At 34.0% G+C, this 16294-nt stretch overlaps 1 protein-coding gene across 1 annotated transcript; it reads right to left on the bottom strand.

Annotated features, from left to right (window-relative positions):
* Positions 1 to 9212: 9212 nt before the first annotated feature.
* On the bottom strand, positions 9213 to 12396 carry LOC145091337 (beta-fructofuranosidase, soluble isoenzyme I-like). Its single transcript, XM_079029036.1, has 5 exons — positions 11927 to 12396; positions 11761 to 11769; positions 10309 to 11165; positions 10066 to 10227; positions 9213 to 9921 (listed from the first exon to the last, which is right to left on the bottom strand). The coding sequence occupies exons 1-5, from the start codon at positions 12339 to 12341 to the stop codon at positions 9421 to 9423; spliced, it is 1944 nt and encodes a 647-aa protein (XP_078885162.1). The 5' UTR covers positions 12342 to 12396; the 3' UTR covers positions 9213 to 9420.
* Positions 12397 to 16294: the final 3898 nt, after the last annotated feature.

Here is a 16294-nt window from a genome sequence, read left to right as displayed (position 1 = left end):
GTATTCCCTTAGGAAAGCCTTCTAACAATTCTAGTGTCATTAAATGTTAGAAGGGCAACGCCAAAGGACAATGCTAATAATTCAAGTATATACTAATTTAGTTATTGGCTTAGACATCTAATCCAATATTCTCTCACTTGGATAAATCTATAACTGCAATTACCAGTATAACTTCTAAATTAGACAGCAAAGAGTGTTTCCATAACAACTAACGAGCTCTGATCAAAACATACATTGGTCCTAAGATAAGTGATTAAATATTTCACCATTCTACTAGATATCATATAGACACAAAACATGCTTACAATCAACCTCATTGTCCAAGTTTCGTTTCTCGATTTCCTGATTTGAGATGACTACATAAGACTTCAAATTGAACACATCAATCGAGTCCTGGCTGGTCCCAGAACTATAAGCCAACACCAAATCATTTAGGGGCCCAAAGATATCATTTTTTTACATTAGGGAAAAAGGAACGAATAAACTTTGACTCATATGCTTGTATCCTTTACTTATCAAATTATACATGACACTACATTTTATAACATCCAGTTATTGATGCGTTTTCCTCATACCAATGCACAACCGAATTGTAAATTACAACTCATATATCTCCTTTTTAAGAATGTAAGATATTATCTTCTCAGAATTACTCGTGATATAATCCATGAAGTAATTCTTCGAGCGTGAGTTTATCCAATACTTAAATCTCCATTTCTAAGTACTCATGAATGTTGTAGCAATTCAATTGTTATTTCTAACCCCCTTAGGCAATTTACAATCCAATTCTTGACAGTCTTAATTCATTACTTACTTCCCAAAGTATGAGTGGCCGTGGAATTTGAATAATTAAATTATTTAGGAAGTAAAACATGCAAAATGAAACACAAGAATAAATAATTAACAAAGGCAGTAAACAAAGTCATAAATAATCTCTATTATTTAATCACCGAATATCAATTACATTTATTTTGTTATAGGTTTTAAACTAATCATCTAACTACTAAAACTAATTTCATCTCTCAAACCAATGTTCCTAGCATGCTAAATATGTTTAATCATACTTAAAGCCTTTGTGAGAGGATCTGTAAGATTGTCTTCCGATGAAACTCTCCTCACTTACCGTTATGAACTTTGATTCACACGTAGAATCAGTCATTGTGTCTTGCTTGAAACTTTTCCAAGTAACTGCTCCACCATTTAATGTAAACACCCAGCTAGAATGAGAACGAAAGTCGTCTCTATCTTTTTGAAAGTTAGCATCACTATATCCAATCACTCTCAATGTATCACTGCCTCTAAAGAATAGAATCATATCTTTTGTCCTTCACAGATACTTGAGAATGCTTTTAACTTCTGTCCAATGAGCTCTGCTAGGATTTCCTTAATAGCGACTGAGTATGCTTAAAGAAAATGACTCATCATGGCGAGTACATGCATAGCATACATGATCGATCTTAAAGCCGAAGCATAAGGGAATCAACTCATATTGTGTATCTCTTTATTTGTACAGGGGCTTTGAGTCTTACTCAATTTGGAAATGCTCTAAATAGGTAGCTCTCATTTCTTGGAATTTTCCATAATAAATCATTTTAGTACCTTGTCCAAGTATGTACTTTGACTAAGTCTAATTAATCTTTCCTTTCTACCTCTCAAAATTATTACCTCAAGAATATAGGCACCCTCTCTTAGAGCCTTCATAGCAAAACACTTTCCAAGCCAAGATTTTACTTCTTGCAAGGTTGGAATGTCGTTTCCTATAAGTAGTATGTCATCAATATACAATACTAGAAAAGTTACTATACCCATACTAGCCTTGACATACAAACGAGTATCATCTTCACTGTTAGAAAAAAAAAAAACTATTTGACTTTCTCTTGGAAGTAAAGATTCTAGCTGCGAGATGCATGTTTCAATCCATAAATGGATTTCTCAAGCTTACACACTATATTGGGAAACTTTGCATCAACAAAACCCTATGGCCGACTCATGTAAACATCTTCAACCAGCTTCCCATTAAGAAAAGCGGTTTAGACATCCATCTGCCAAATTTCATAATCATGAAAAGCATCTATGGCAAGCATTATCCTAATAGATTTTATCCTGGCCACTGGTGAGAATGTCTCATTATAGTCAATCCTTGGGGTTGAGTAAATCCCTTCATAACCATTCGTGTCTTGAATGTGTGCACATTTCCATCTATGTCGGTCTTCTTCTTGAAGATCCATTTGCAACCAACTGTCTTTCGACCAGGTTCTTGATCAACCAAATTCCAAACTTGGTTGTCATACATGGACTTGATCTCGTTGTCCATTGCCTTTTTCCATTTGGTACCCTTAGGGCCTGCCATCGCTTCCTTGTAGTTAGCTGGCTCATCAAAATTTATTAGTGTTTGATCACTGATAAATGTATCACCATCTGGTGTTATATGCAAACCATGGAATGTTAGTGGTATGCTAACTCAACTGGAACGACGAACAGGTAATGAATTATCAACTGGAATATCTTCCTTTGGTTGAGTGCTAGTGTCTTCTAAGGTTCCTTCATTGGTTGACTCTAAAATCTCTTCAAGTTTAATTGTGTTCCCATTGTCCTCTTTACATATGAGCTCTCTCTCTCTCTCTCTCGCTCTCTCTTTCTCTCTCTCTCTCTCTCTCTCTCTCAAGACTCCTCTTCATGCTACAAAGACCACATTTTCGCTAGGTCTGTAGAACAAGCTTCCAAAATACTTTTGTGGGTAGCCAATGAAAATACATCTCTCACTTTTGGCTTCTATCTTGTCATGAGTCTCTCATCTAATGAAAGCTTCACAACCATAGACTTTGATATGTGCTAACGAGGGAACTTTCCCTGTCCATATTTCGTGAGGTTTTTTGGAAACCTTTTTAGTTGGGACAAGATTGAGGATATGGGTGGCTGTCTCTAAGGTATACCCCCAGAAGGAAGTAGGAAGAGTGACTCGACTCATCATGGAACGAACCATGTCCAACAAGGTTTGAGTGCGCCTCTCAGCTACACCATTAAGCTGCGGTGTTCAAGGAGGAGTCAGTTGTGAAACTATTCCACATTCCTTGAGCTAGTCGTTGAATTCGATACTAAGATATTCTCCTCCTCTATCCGATCGGAGCATCTTTATCTTCCCACCTAACTAATTTTTGACTTCATGATGAAACTCTTTGAACTTTTCAAAAGGTTCTTATTTATGTTTGATCAAGTAGATAAAACCATACCTGCGAAAATCATCCGTAAATGTTACATAAAATCGATTAGCATCCCTTGTGGTGGATTTGAAGGTCCACACACATCTGTGTGTAGAAGGTCCAAAAAACCTTCACCTCTTTTACAAGATCCAGTGAAAGGTGATTTTGTCATCTTGACCAAAAGACAAGCTTCGCATTCATCATCTAGCCTTAGGTCAAATGATTCCAAGACTCCATCCTTTTGGAGTTGAGCGATACATTTCTTATTAAATGTGCCCAAGACGACAATGCTACAAGCATGCCTTGTCCAAACCATTGGATGAATCAATGTGAAATACATTATTGCCTAAGTTATCAATACAAATCATATTTTCATACACACCATTACAAGGTAAAGATACAAATATAAAAACACCATTTTTATAAATAAAAATTGAACCAGTCAAATCATTAAATGAATAACAAAAACCTTGTCTGAACAATGCATGAAATGAAATAATGTTTCTCGTCATTTGTGATGAATAGCAACAATCTATAAAATCTAAACTAACAACAATACTAAGCATAAGATGATAAGTCCTAATCTTGGTAACATGAGAAGATCACGTATTTTCCATGATCAGATTCATCTTCCGATGCTCCACCTCTTCACCTTCTTTTATCCCTTTCAAATAAGAAGAAATTAGAAAACCACATCTTGTATCACTGACCCAAGAATGAGTAAATTATGAGTTATTAGTTTGAATAGTGTATGTACGTGATGGCGATCGCTTCACTTTGTCATCCCTGATGTCTTAAAGGTACTTAGGGCAGCTCCTCTTCCAATGGCCCTTATCATTACAATAGTAACAAGTGGCCTCTTTGCGGCCACTAACAGCTGGAATGCCTGAGTTGGGCCTTGTCTTCGGGCCATTTCTAGATGACCAAGCTTGGGCCTTGTTCTTCCAGTTAGCTTTGGGAGAAGCCTTCCTCTTCTTCACTTTGACTTTACCATTGGAGAGAACAGGAGCATTAGTGGAAGGGGTTGGATTCTCTCCCTTCATTTCCGACTCACCAATCTGTAGCAAGTTGTGGAGTTGGGCCAATGTGGTTTCTGTGTTGTTCAAATGATAACCCAATATGGATTGATTATACCAACTTGGCAAGGATTTCAAGACCATGTCAATGACCAACTCCTCGTTAAAATTCACATTGAGTGTAATAAGGCATTCCACATATCTTTAGATTCCCTACACGTGGTTGAACACAGACTCTCCTTCTTTCATCTTGCAAGCCATGTGGACATGACCACTTCATATTTCTCTTGACGAGCTATCTTGTGGTACTTTTCCACAAGATCATTGTACATTTCATATGACCAATAGTCCACATAGAACCTCTGCACCCCACATTGTAGTGACCATGATGCAAGCAAATTTTGTTACATCATCATAGTGTTTCTTGTATGAGGCTAATTGTTCTAGAGTAGCTTTGGCTTCATCAATTTCAACGAGTTTTTCTTCGAGGACATATTCTTTGCCCTCGAATCGAAGAGCCATCTTGATGTTATGCATCCATTCATTGTAGTTGGTGTCATCAAAGGTCACCTTGGACACGATAGGGAGTAGAGAGAAACCAAAGTGGTGGGTAGACGGCGAAGGAGAAGAAGCATGAATAGGATTAGACATCTATAGACATAAAGAAAATAGTTGTAGTTAGATGATAATAATCCTTAATATTTTAACCCATAATAAATAATTAAGGCTAGGATCCAAAATAACAATTCACAACTAAGAAGAGGGATGTCGTAATCTTATTGCAAATTTATAAAGGTAGGTAAAATCAATTTACCAATTTTGAACTATGAAATTGCTTAATCTTTGGAGATTCATTGAATCTATCATTGACATGTTTAATATGAGATTCTTCTCTACTATTTGTGACTAGGATGCCGAGGATCACAAACAAGATGTGAATAACAATACAAATATGCTTGGCACTCTCGATGTCATTTATCATCTCATATTAGTGTGTTGGTTAACCACATGCTCTCCATTAATCAATGATAATTTTCGAGATGCCCATGATTACTCTTTATATCCCCTATTAGTGTGTCGGTTAACCACACAGGCTCCACTAACTACTATAAAGTATAATGTGCAATTTTATGGATTAATATACTTTTCATATTTTTCTTGAAGTAACTAAGAGTGAGATTTTATAAAAGAGTTTAGTTACTTTATATCATTATACATATTAATGAGGTTATTGTCCTATCAAATCCATTCTGCTAACGACCCTCCACGAAACAAAGAAACGGTGGGTAAGAGTGGACACCCATTCAACCGCAATTTTATAGGTAGTATCCTTATACCCTCTTATAGTTCAGCTTCGTGAATGAGGCTACTAGCGATTCGACTGACTTGATCTTATACATATAGTAATTAACTTTTAATATCATATATATATATATATATATATATATATATATATATATATATATATATATATATATATATATATATAAGGTGTATTTTAGAAGCTTTTTCAAAGTACTAGGTTTAAATTAAATTTTCAGAATTAAAGAATTAATTTAATTTAAAGTAAACCAACTATGGGCATGTTTGGGTTAGCTTTTTTAGCATAAAAGTGATTTTTAAGAAAAGTGCTTATTAGCTTATAGCTTTTATGAAAAACTGGTTTTAAAAAGTGTTTGGATAAGAAAAACAGGTTTTTAAGAGTAATATGGTTAAAAAGCTAAAAAACTAGGATTTTCCAGCTTTTTGAAAGCTTTACTTTTTCCTATCCAAAAAGCTGTTTTAAAAAGTGGTTTTCAATTACACAAACATTTTTTTAACTTATTAGCTTTTTAAAAGCTAAAAAGCTAATAAGCTATTTTAAAAAGTTTTGCCAAACACCCACTATGTTTTTATTCTTTATCTTTTAATTAATCAAATAATTAAATATAATTAAAACATAAGGATAATTCACAAACTCAAGATAAGGATATATGTTTACAAAGATAATTATTTAGCTTTATATAATTAAAAACATTATCTGAAGTAATTATCCTAATCAATTTATGAATTAAGCAAAAACCGATTTATCTGACATGAGGGTCTACCACGTTATGGAACACAATTGCCACGTCGTGGTAGAACGGAAAAAGACGCGGATTCGAAGAACACCATGTCGGGGCAAAAGAACACCTCGATGTGGTGCCGCAACAAAATGTCAATTTTGTCTTTCCTCCAATTGGATTTTGCTCTAGTTCAACCAATGTATATTCAATTTTTATACAACCATACGCTTTGATACCACTATTGGGTTTTACATGCAATAACGCAGATAAATCCTTATACACTTAAGGGTACATGCAAACTGTTACATCTAGTCACAAATCTATTTAAGTAACATTCTGTTGAACAATAAGAACCCTATATCCCTAGGTAATTACAAAAATCATAGAAGAAAACATACCTCTTGATTGTTATATTAAACAATCAAACAATCCTTCTTGTAGTTGCTTGGAAACTAGCACAAAAAATCTCGTGCTTCTGATTGTTCACACCCAACCCTAACAACAATGAGGCTTAAAAAGAGTGGAGAGGGAAGATCAAATTTTCGGCTAACTCTAAGAAAGTAGGAGTTGCCAAAAATCCAAGGCTAAGGGTTCCTTTTATAGTGTAACTTTGAAACCCTAATTTGAATAAAATAATATTAATTAAAATTGGTAATTATCTAACTTCCTATTTATCAGCAAGGAATATTCCAGATGCCTTAGAATACCCTAAAATTGTCAACCCCTTCCAAGGAAGGTTCTGGAACCTCTCTTATTCAACTATTGAATAATTTCACTTTAACCCTTGAACTTTTAATTAATCAAATTAATCCCAAAATTGATTCCAATGAATTTTTGATTAATTATTAATTAAATAATAAAATTTCTAATTAATATATAAATTTTATAACATATTAATAAATTCACTTATTTTTATTTATTAATTATATAATAAATCAATAAATCATTCTATCTCTCTATTTCTCTCCCTCTTTTTCTCTTTCTCTCTCAAAGTCATCCATTTCAATTACTAAGTTTGAGGGCAAACCAAAAGGACTTTGCTAATAATTCAAGTGTGTGTGTGTGTGTATATATATATATATATATATATATATATATATACACACACACACACACACAAATTCAGTTATTGGCTTAGACACCTAATCCAACATATTTGTCATTAATGAGTTGAAAAAAGTTTGGAGACTTGTTCACCAGTGAGAGACCTTAGATCAGCAGGACTAGAACTAGAAGTGGATCCATCAACAAGATTACAGGTAAAGTTATTACTAGACTAAGACCTCTCAGAACTATTATTGGAAAAATTATTGTTAGACGAGCTGTTGAGACCGTTGTTAAAAACATTTCTTGGTTTAAAATCCTTTAGGTAACCAACTAATTTAAAGCATTTTTCAATAGTATGACATTTAATTCCATAATTCTTACATTGAGGATTTTGATTAGGACCTTTGTTCCTTATATTATCATTGAAATTATATTAAAAGCAATGGTTTGAGATTTTTTGGATGTATTGGACACATAACCATTTTTTTAAAGATTCCTCCTCAGAGACTATAACAAAAGCATTTCTAACATTTGGTAAAGGGTCGGTTAACAAGATTTGACTTTTAACTTGATTATAATAGTTATCAAGACCACTTAAAAACTACACAAGTTTCATAAGTTTAAAGTGATTGTTCAACTGAGTTAAAGCAGGACAAACACATTTAGTGAGATTAGTTAGACCATCAAATTCATTCCAAAGTGAATCAAGTTTATTGTAGTAATCAAAAACAGAAAGACGATTTTGAGCTACTGAATTTATGTGTTGAAGACAATAGAGCCGTCAGACTTATAGTAAGTTTCATTTAATTCATTCAATATATCAATAGCCTTTTTAAAGCAAATAGTTCATGCATATATGGATTGAGATATAGATCCAAGAACCCATGAACACACGACATCATTTTCCCTTTCTTACTTAAGAGATTTAATAGGATCATCTTCAATTTTAACTGTTGTACCATCTATAAACCCTAATTTGTTTTTATCTTTTAATGCTCTAGTCATGGAACTTTTCCAGATTCTATAAAATTCTTAGTTCCAAGTAATGTGAAACCAATTATGGTTCTAGTTATAGTATTAGTAGGATGAATATAGAGAGGATCATCAACATTTAGTGATTCATTAGACATAGTTCCTGAACCACCAGGAGTTTTCCCAACCGCCATATCAAATAGGATAAGAAAACATCAAGAAGAAATAGAATAACAATCAAAGTTCACAAAACAATATAATTGGTGCTCATAACCGGATTAACCAACGCTAAAACTAAACACAAGTAGATATCAAGAGTAACACAAAAAGTTTATAGTGCTCTCAATAGATTATCACACAACAATGAGATTACTATCACAACAACGCTAAAACTAAACACAAGTAGATAACAATCTAGATTTCTCAACATAAGCAATCTATTTCATTCATAGATCAGTTTGTTTGACATTAACTTACAATGGAAATCTCACTAGCTACAAATTCCTTTACTACTCTCAATAGATTATCACACAACAAAGATTTGATTAACAAAGAAGAAGAACAAGCTACAGACTCACGAAACCTTAACTCGTATGTGAAACCTAAAACGAGAGAATATTACAGAAGATGTTTGAGACTCGATAACCACTGCAACAACACCTACACTCACATATATATGCATGGAGATAATAAGTTGGACCATGCATGGATATACCCATTGACCAGATAGACCCGCGAGAGATTACCTCAGTTTTACATTTGTAGTCCTTAAACAATAACAAAATTTGAAAAATATACCAAACATATAAAATAAAAAAATACCAAAACTATTTATAAAATGAATTGACAACTATTAGTTTGATAAGAATGTTAATAATTTAACACAAAGTCTGTTAATATAAAATTTAAAATGTTATTATTGAAAAAATATATAAGGAAGAATAACCTTGAGAATGAATTTAATTTACGCAATGCATTTTACAAGGTGACTATTATCTCAGAATTCCTTGATTTCCATGTACAAAAACAAGATGTCGGAATGATCATCACATACAAATTAAAAGAATTGAGGGGTCTATTTTCCCACTCTTAAAATGATTTTAAACAGCCATAAAAAAAATTAGATTTCACATCTAATATTTAAACATGAGCAGAGTCCATTTGCCATACATTGACTGAGACGGTAACTTTGGATGCGGTAGCATTGTTAAACAAAAATAATTGAGCATTACTGTTGATTGCCTTTGTTGGATAAACACGTGAAGTAATACATGATCTTCCCTCTTGTGCAAAACTTTCAACTATCGAATGATCCACCAAGATTCTCATCGACAACTTTTCACCTTTGAGAACAGGGACAATGCTCCCATAAATTGACTTATCGACGTCATTAGCATTAGATGACCTCGATTGATCAGCACAAAAGAATGTTTTAAGGTTCCCATCAACTCCTTTGGCAACATAGAAATACACAGGAGTGTGTTCAGCCAGGCCTTCGTGTGCAAGGACCGAAAAACCGAATGGTCCCAATGCACCTCGTTGTGCTGCTCCACCGTTTTTGGCACAATTGTATGCGGCATCGACTTCGTTTAATCGCTCCACTGTCTTCTTATCCACTTCAAACTCAGCAACAATATCTAGCTGTAAAGTTCAATACGAAACCTTGTAATTAATTATTAACCCACAACTACTATTAGGACTTTTTTATATATGTCAAGTATCATCTCTTTTTAAAGCTATTTTGGAAAAATAAAATAAAATAAAAAAGTATAATAAAGCCGGTACCTGAGACGCTGAAGGCAAGTTGAGTGGCACGAGTGAGCCGGCTTCTACCACGACATCCTTAAAGACCGTTAGATTTGTACGCAATCTGTTGATCTCTTCGACCGGCCATTGGATTATATTGCTTTGTGTTTTTTTATCCAAGACAATCGTTCTAGGAACTCCCTGTGAAAAACATACAAATAGGATAAATAAATGTCGAAAAATATTTACATTTGTAACGGTTTTTAAGATAAGAAAGCGTACCATGACAGAAGCCCAACCCTTCTTAATGTCGGAGGCTTCGGTGTCCGTCTCTTTGATCCAACTCCACAAAACTCTTCTTTGTTTGTTTTGGTCGAAAAATGTTTTTGAGGCGTAATAGATTCCGTAATCGTATCTCAACCCGATTCCCACATCTAATGTAGGATTATCTGGGGTCCATTTTCCCTTGTAGGCATCATAGGTACCGATGGCATAATAGTCATTTCGGTCATCATCCATGCTAGCTTTGACTATGTGTTTGACCCCAGGCCCATCTACTGAGGTGTCAAGACCATTCTCGCCTTGTTTTGATATCGGGTAAAAATCCACACATTCCCACATACCCGTACCCGGAACAGCATGGAGCAACCCATCTAAAAGCTCAAAGGTTCTGAAGTCTTCTGTGTCGTAAACCAATGAAATACCGGTTTTGTTGATCTTAGAACCGATGGTGATTCGCCACTTTCCCTCGGGGGTCTTCCATGCGGTTGTTGGATCACGGAAATCTTTATTATCGATACCGGGTGGTGGGACGAGAACCGGGTTTCCGGGGTATTTGACCCAGTTGATTAGGAGCGGGTCAGATGGGTCGGCTGGATAAGCTAAGTTTTGGACCTGGACGGATTCATTGGTGGATCCGGTGTAGAGAACGACGAGTTGACCGTCGGAAAGGATGGTGGCGGAACCAGTCCAGACACCCTGTTCGTCATACCACTGGTCGGTTTCCATGGCGATGGGAAGGTGGCGCCAGTTGATGAGGTCCTTTGAAACGGCGTGGCCCCAAACAATTTTGCCCCACACCGGAGCATCGGGGTGATATTGATAGAACAGGTGGTACCATCCATTGTAAAATACTGGACCTGAAATATATTTTAATTTAAATAAAAATGTCAAAAAAGTGCATGTAAAGAAGAGTAGACCTCAAAAAAATATTTATATAATATTAGAGTTGGACGGTGAATTAACACCGTCACTCCAGCTCTCTGTACTTTTTTAAGTTATGGGTACTTGAAATATATAATTTTGCTTAAAAAGTGTTTCTCTTTCTTCCTTTCCAGTTATAAATTTGAAGTTATCGAAGTAGATTTAGCTGCCAAAAAGTAGCAACATTTACTTAAATTAGATTATAAATATATAATATAATATGCATCTTAAAGAAATGGATATATTTTTAATGAACTGATTGAATAATAGTTGTCTTTACATAATAGAAACAACAATAATACTTGACAATTATTAAAGGGGTGAATCAAGATTCAAGAATCATGGTATTGGTTGTATGAGCTAGCTAACCAGGAAGGATGCATGATGAATCACGAAAACGTGTGTGGGCCATTACTACTATATTAGGATAGAATATTGTTTTATCAAACCGTCTAAATTATAAATTTAATAATTTGTATTTTGAATCCATAATTTCATAATATTAAAAAAGAAATAGTTGAACTAACTTACCATTAGGATCTGTAGAGAGAGAGAGAACAGCCATCACCAGCAATGCAAGCAAAAACAAAAGAAGAAATTATTAATCACCATGTTCATCTTGTGAAATTTAACTCAAAAGCTAACTCAAAAGCTAACATCGTTTGTGTGAGTAGCAAGAAAGGTATAATTTAATTACCATTCATCCAGTTTTTCTTGGGTTGGAAGTGAAACGCAGTTCTTTGCCAATCCAACATGTTGTTGCTCCATGGATACGAATTATCTGCACCCAACAATGGACGAAAAGCTTTCTCCGACACACCTTTGTCCACCCCACGAGACGAAGGTGTTACTTTTTCCGGCGTCGCCGCCGTGGAAGCAGGCACCGGACTGGTGTTCAAGTTTTTGGGAAGCATTGGGCTGTTTCCGGCGAACAATGTGACTAGAAAAGCGACGGCCAATAAGACAGACACAAGAAAGAGGGCTGTCTTTCTGGATGGGCGGATGGTGCGATCATTTCCGGCGGGTTGTTCACCGTCAGGCAATGGGGCGTAGGAGTAGGGGAGGGCGGAGGTGGCGATTGGGTTTTCAAGATCGGAGGGAGAAGCCATCATATGAAAGGTAGTCAAAAGATGTTTATGGTGAACGTGATTTGGAGTAAACGACTAGCTATGCTATTTATAACAAAAAAAATTCGGTGAGAGAGAAGGCGAGAGATTTGAAGATTATAGACGCTGAGGTGGATTTTGTCGAGTACACGTGGTTCTGAGCAAGATGTGGAAAATAATTGTTTTTTTTTTTTTTACATAAATTATATCATATCTATATGTAATATTTTTCTCCATTGGTGTTATTCTAAGGCTAAACCGTTTCAGCCTACGAGGGAGGTTTATACACGTCAAAGCCTTAGATGACATACTATATTTTTACCAGTGAAAATAATTGTTTCAGTTTCTAGTAATTGTGTTATTGAATGACTAGCTTAATCGGAAGTTACACAGACCATTCTCTCTATTATTATTTTTTTTTTTTCACCTCTTTCCTTCTCTTGTTCACTAGTAAACACAATTTTCACAACCTAGTGATATGTTTAGATGAAGATATGGCTTCTTCTTCATTATATTTCACAGGTGAATGTACCGGATAGTCTTATGATATTTACATCTATATACACCAAATGGATATATATTCTTTATGTAACTTAGTATAGGCGTATAGCAAATAACCAAAACAAATATATATTTTGCCTCACAAAATATGAGTGACTCTATTATCATTTGGTTATCGCTACAAGGTAAACATCGTTAATACTTATATCTAAACATTAAATGTATACGTGCACTAAAAGAAATTACAAAAGTTACTACTATTATTATTTGCTTAAATTTCGGTATTATGAGAGTCGGTCCGTTGATTATAAAGGTGATGTGCGAAAAAATAAAAATAGCTCCCTATAATTGTTCGATATATATAAGAAAAATAAATTTAAGATAATGAATTTTCATTGGGGAAAACGTTAAAGTAAAAAAATTAATTAGAAAGAGGCATATGGAATTTTAAAAAAGTTCATGGGCCAGTACTTGTGTAACTTCTAGAAACTAATTCGGTACAAGAAGTTGGAAGGTGTAACATACTATTTTTCGCAATAAAACTTTTCGATTTTTAAATAAGATAAAATATCATTTTCATAACAAAACCATGAAAACATTTGTTCCAAAAGACAATCATCCAAATCAGAATATAATAAAAAAATGCGGAATCACAAAATATTAAAGTTATTAATGAATGTGCCTAATCACGTTGGTCTTCCAACAATCATTAGAAGTATCTCACTAGTACAAAAATAACTTACGGGCACACCAGGAAAGTGTGCCCATATGCGTATAGTGACATTTTATTTTTTACTGAAAGTGTGACGGAAGGTGACGTCATCATATGGGTCTTCTGGTCACTTTAAAATGCAGCATCCGCATGATATAAAAACATGTGACCTTATTATAAAAGTGAGGCAATTAGGTAGGGAATTTTGTTCCTAAAATAAATTATTTTATCCAATATTGTGGCGTTAAACATTCAGTAGACATGGTTATTTATTAATTATCGTGACTGTATATCACCAATTTGCAACATGCATGTTGTTTTAGTGATTTATTAATAAATTGTCACACAGTTTAAAGTTTATTAAGACTATTGGGTATCTTTTGCAGACATGCAATTACGGTGAACATGACCATTTTCCCTAAATGGCCATTTAATTAATTTCATAAGTGTCAATTTGCTAATAATTAGCCATAAAAACAATCAATTTTGGTGATTATTGTTTATCGTATATAGACAGACAATTAAGTGAAACATGATAATAAGTATTATAAAGACACACATTTTATTAAAATTACGGATTTAATATTAGCTTATGGCCATATTAGTATTACTTATCATTACTGATGTTATCATTCATATATATAAAAAGTCGTAACTATGACTATTTTATATCATTTCGATATAGAAAATTAACTAAAAATAACTGTAATTGATTTATAGACACAATAGTGTTTGTAATTGTGACCATTCAGTTTATTACCACAAAAATTGGTTATTATTACAGCCTATTTTATCATTTAGACACGCAAACATTTTGAGTGTGACTATTGTTTGTACTACAATCATAGACAGTTATTTAACTTGTGGCCATTAGTGTCGTGTCAACACATGTAGTTTAGATATATATATGGCTATTATCTTCCATGTTGTCACATTATTTGTATTTTAACATGTCATTTTTTATATTTTGACACACAAATATTACCTAAACGTGACAATATAAAAACTATTAGTCACGTGAATACTGAATTTAATGAAATGTGGTAATTATTTGACACATTATTTTTTTGACGTTATTGTTTAAGTCACCGTCACAAAAATATGAGATAAACATGATCTTAAAACACTTGTAGACGTGTATTTAGTTTATATCATTGCTATTGTTAACTGTTTAACGACATATCAAAAATTATGTAAAATGACAATTATATAATTTTTCATACATTGAAAAACTTTAAAACATGGACAAAGTTATATTATAGGCACATGCAAATTTTGAAGTGTGATTATTGCTTAAAATTCATTGACATTAACTCAATTTGTATTGTTACTTTTGCTATACTTCAGATACATCAAAACAATAGAAATGAAAGTAACCATAAACCAATAATTTGAAACGATAAAAAACTGATATTATTAATAATTGAAACACAAATTCATACATAAGATCCCTAATGTAAATCCATACACATCAAAAAAGTTGATATTACTAATAATTTTGGTCGTATACTAGTGTCAAGGTTTACTGTGTTGGTTCTTTGGTTGTGATAATTACATGAGTTCCATTAGATTAAACAACCTTGTCAATTGAAATACCCGAACTTGACAGAAAATCAAATCCATTTCTTATATTATGCACACGTATAATAAGAAAATCAACAAAAATAAACAAAACTCAGAATACTCACAATCAGCTTCGATATAGCCCCAATCTTGTTGCAACCCTCAAATATAGAATTTACTTATTATCTAACAACACCCAAGTCCCAAGTGAACGTAGACATAGATGGAAACTATGATACAATAGCAAACAACACAAAAAAAAATAGTAAACCATAAAACATGTATACATCATTTTGTTTTTTCTGCTTTAAACAGAAGAAAAAGGAACTCACATCCATGTTTGAGTGACTCCAAACATAGAGAAACAAAAAAGACATTTTTTTGACATGCATACACCAACTCAAGCTCTCCAAATCTTCTCAAGATTAAGAGGATGAAGGGCCAAAATCTCCAGCCAGACTTATAAAAAATGGTGTTAAAAAGATTCGAATGGGCAATGTTCAAGTATTAACATTGACAAGCAAAGGTTAACTGAGAAAGCAATCATACCTAGATAATTTGATAAAATGAGTCGAGCCTGGACTTGTACTTGTACTGTGAGATATACACAAATCTTTAGGATGAGTGAAATTAACATAAAATCTAATTAGAATTTAAAACTCACATTTTTTCCACTAGTTTCAGTAGTGGAACCTTAAACGCCATTTTCCCCATCCCGATTGACCTCTGTATGAAGATGATGAATATCCAGATTAGGGTTTTAGTGAGAAAAAAAAACCAGAGCAACAACGGTTCTCAGGAACCAGGTGATTAAATGTGATTGTGGGGTTTTATCTAGTACAAAAGGTGTGATGGTGGTGGTGTTAAGGGAGTGTAGACATCGAGAAAGAGAGATACCTTGGGTAGCAGTGATGTGTAACACCTAGTTCAAGTGTTGGTTGTAAAGTTGCCAACTTGGGGAGGTTTTATGCATGGACTCGGCGAGTTGGGGGATCGACTCATTGAGTAGAGTCAAGACATTTTGGACGCGGGTCGGAACTAACTCGGTGAGTCAGATCTGTTTAGAGAAAACCCTAGTTTCGGGGTTTGCCCCTATATAAACATCCTTATACGCCTTTGTAGCCTTTCTTAACATCATAAAAGAGCGTTTATGGCCGTTAACCCGCTTGTGTGTGAAGTGAGA

The sequence above is a fragment of the Lactuca serriola genome, chromosome 3 (genome assembly GCF_051521515.1).
Source record: "Lactuca serriola cultivar US96UC23 chromosome 3, Lser_US96UC23_V15, whole genome shotgun sequence".
In the NCBI taxonomy this organism is placed as follows: domain Eukaryota; kingdom Viridiplantae; phylum Streptophyta; class Magnoliopsida; order Asterales; family Asteraceae; genus Lactuca; species Lactuca serriola.
This window is presented reverse-complemented; position numbering and strand designations above follow the sequence as displayed.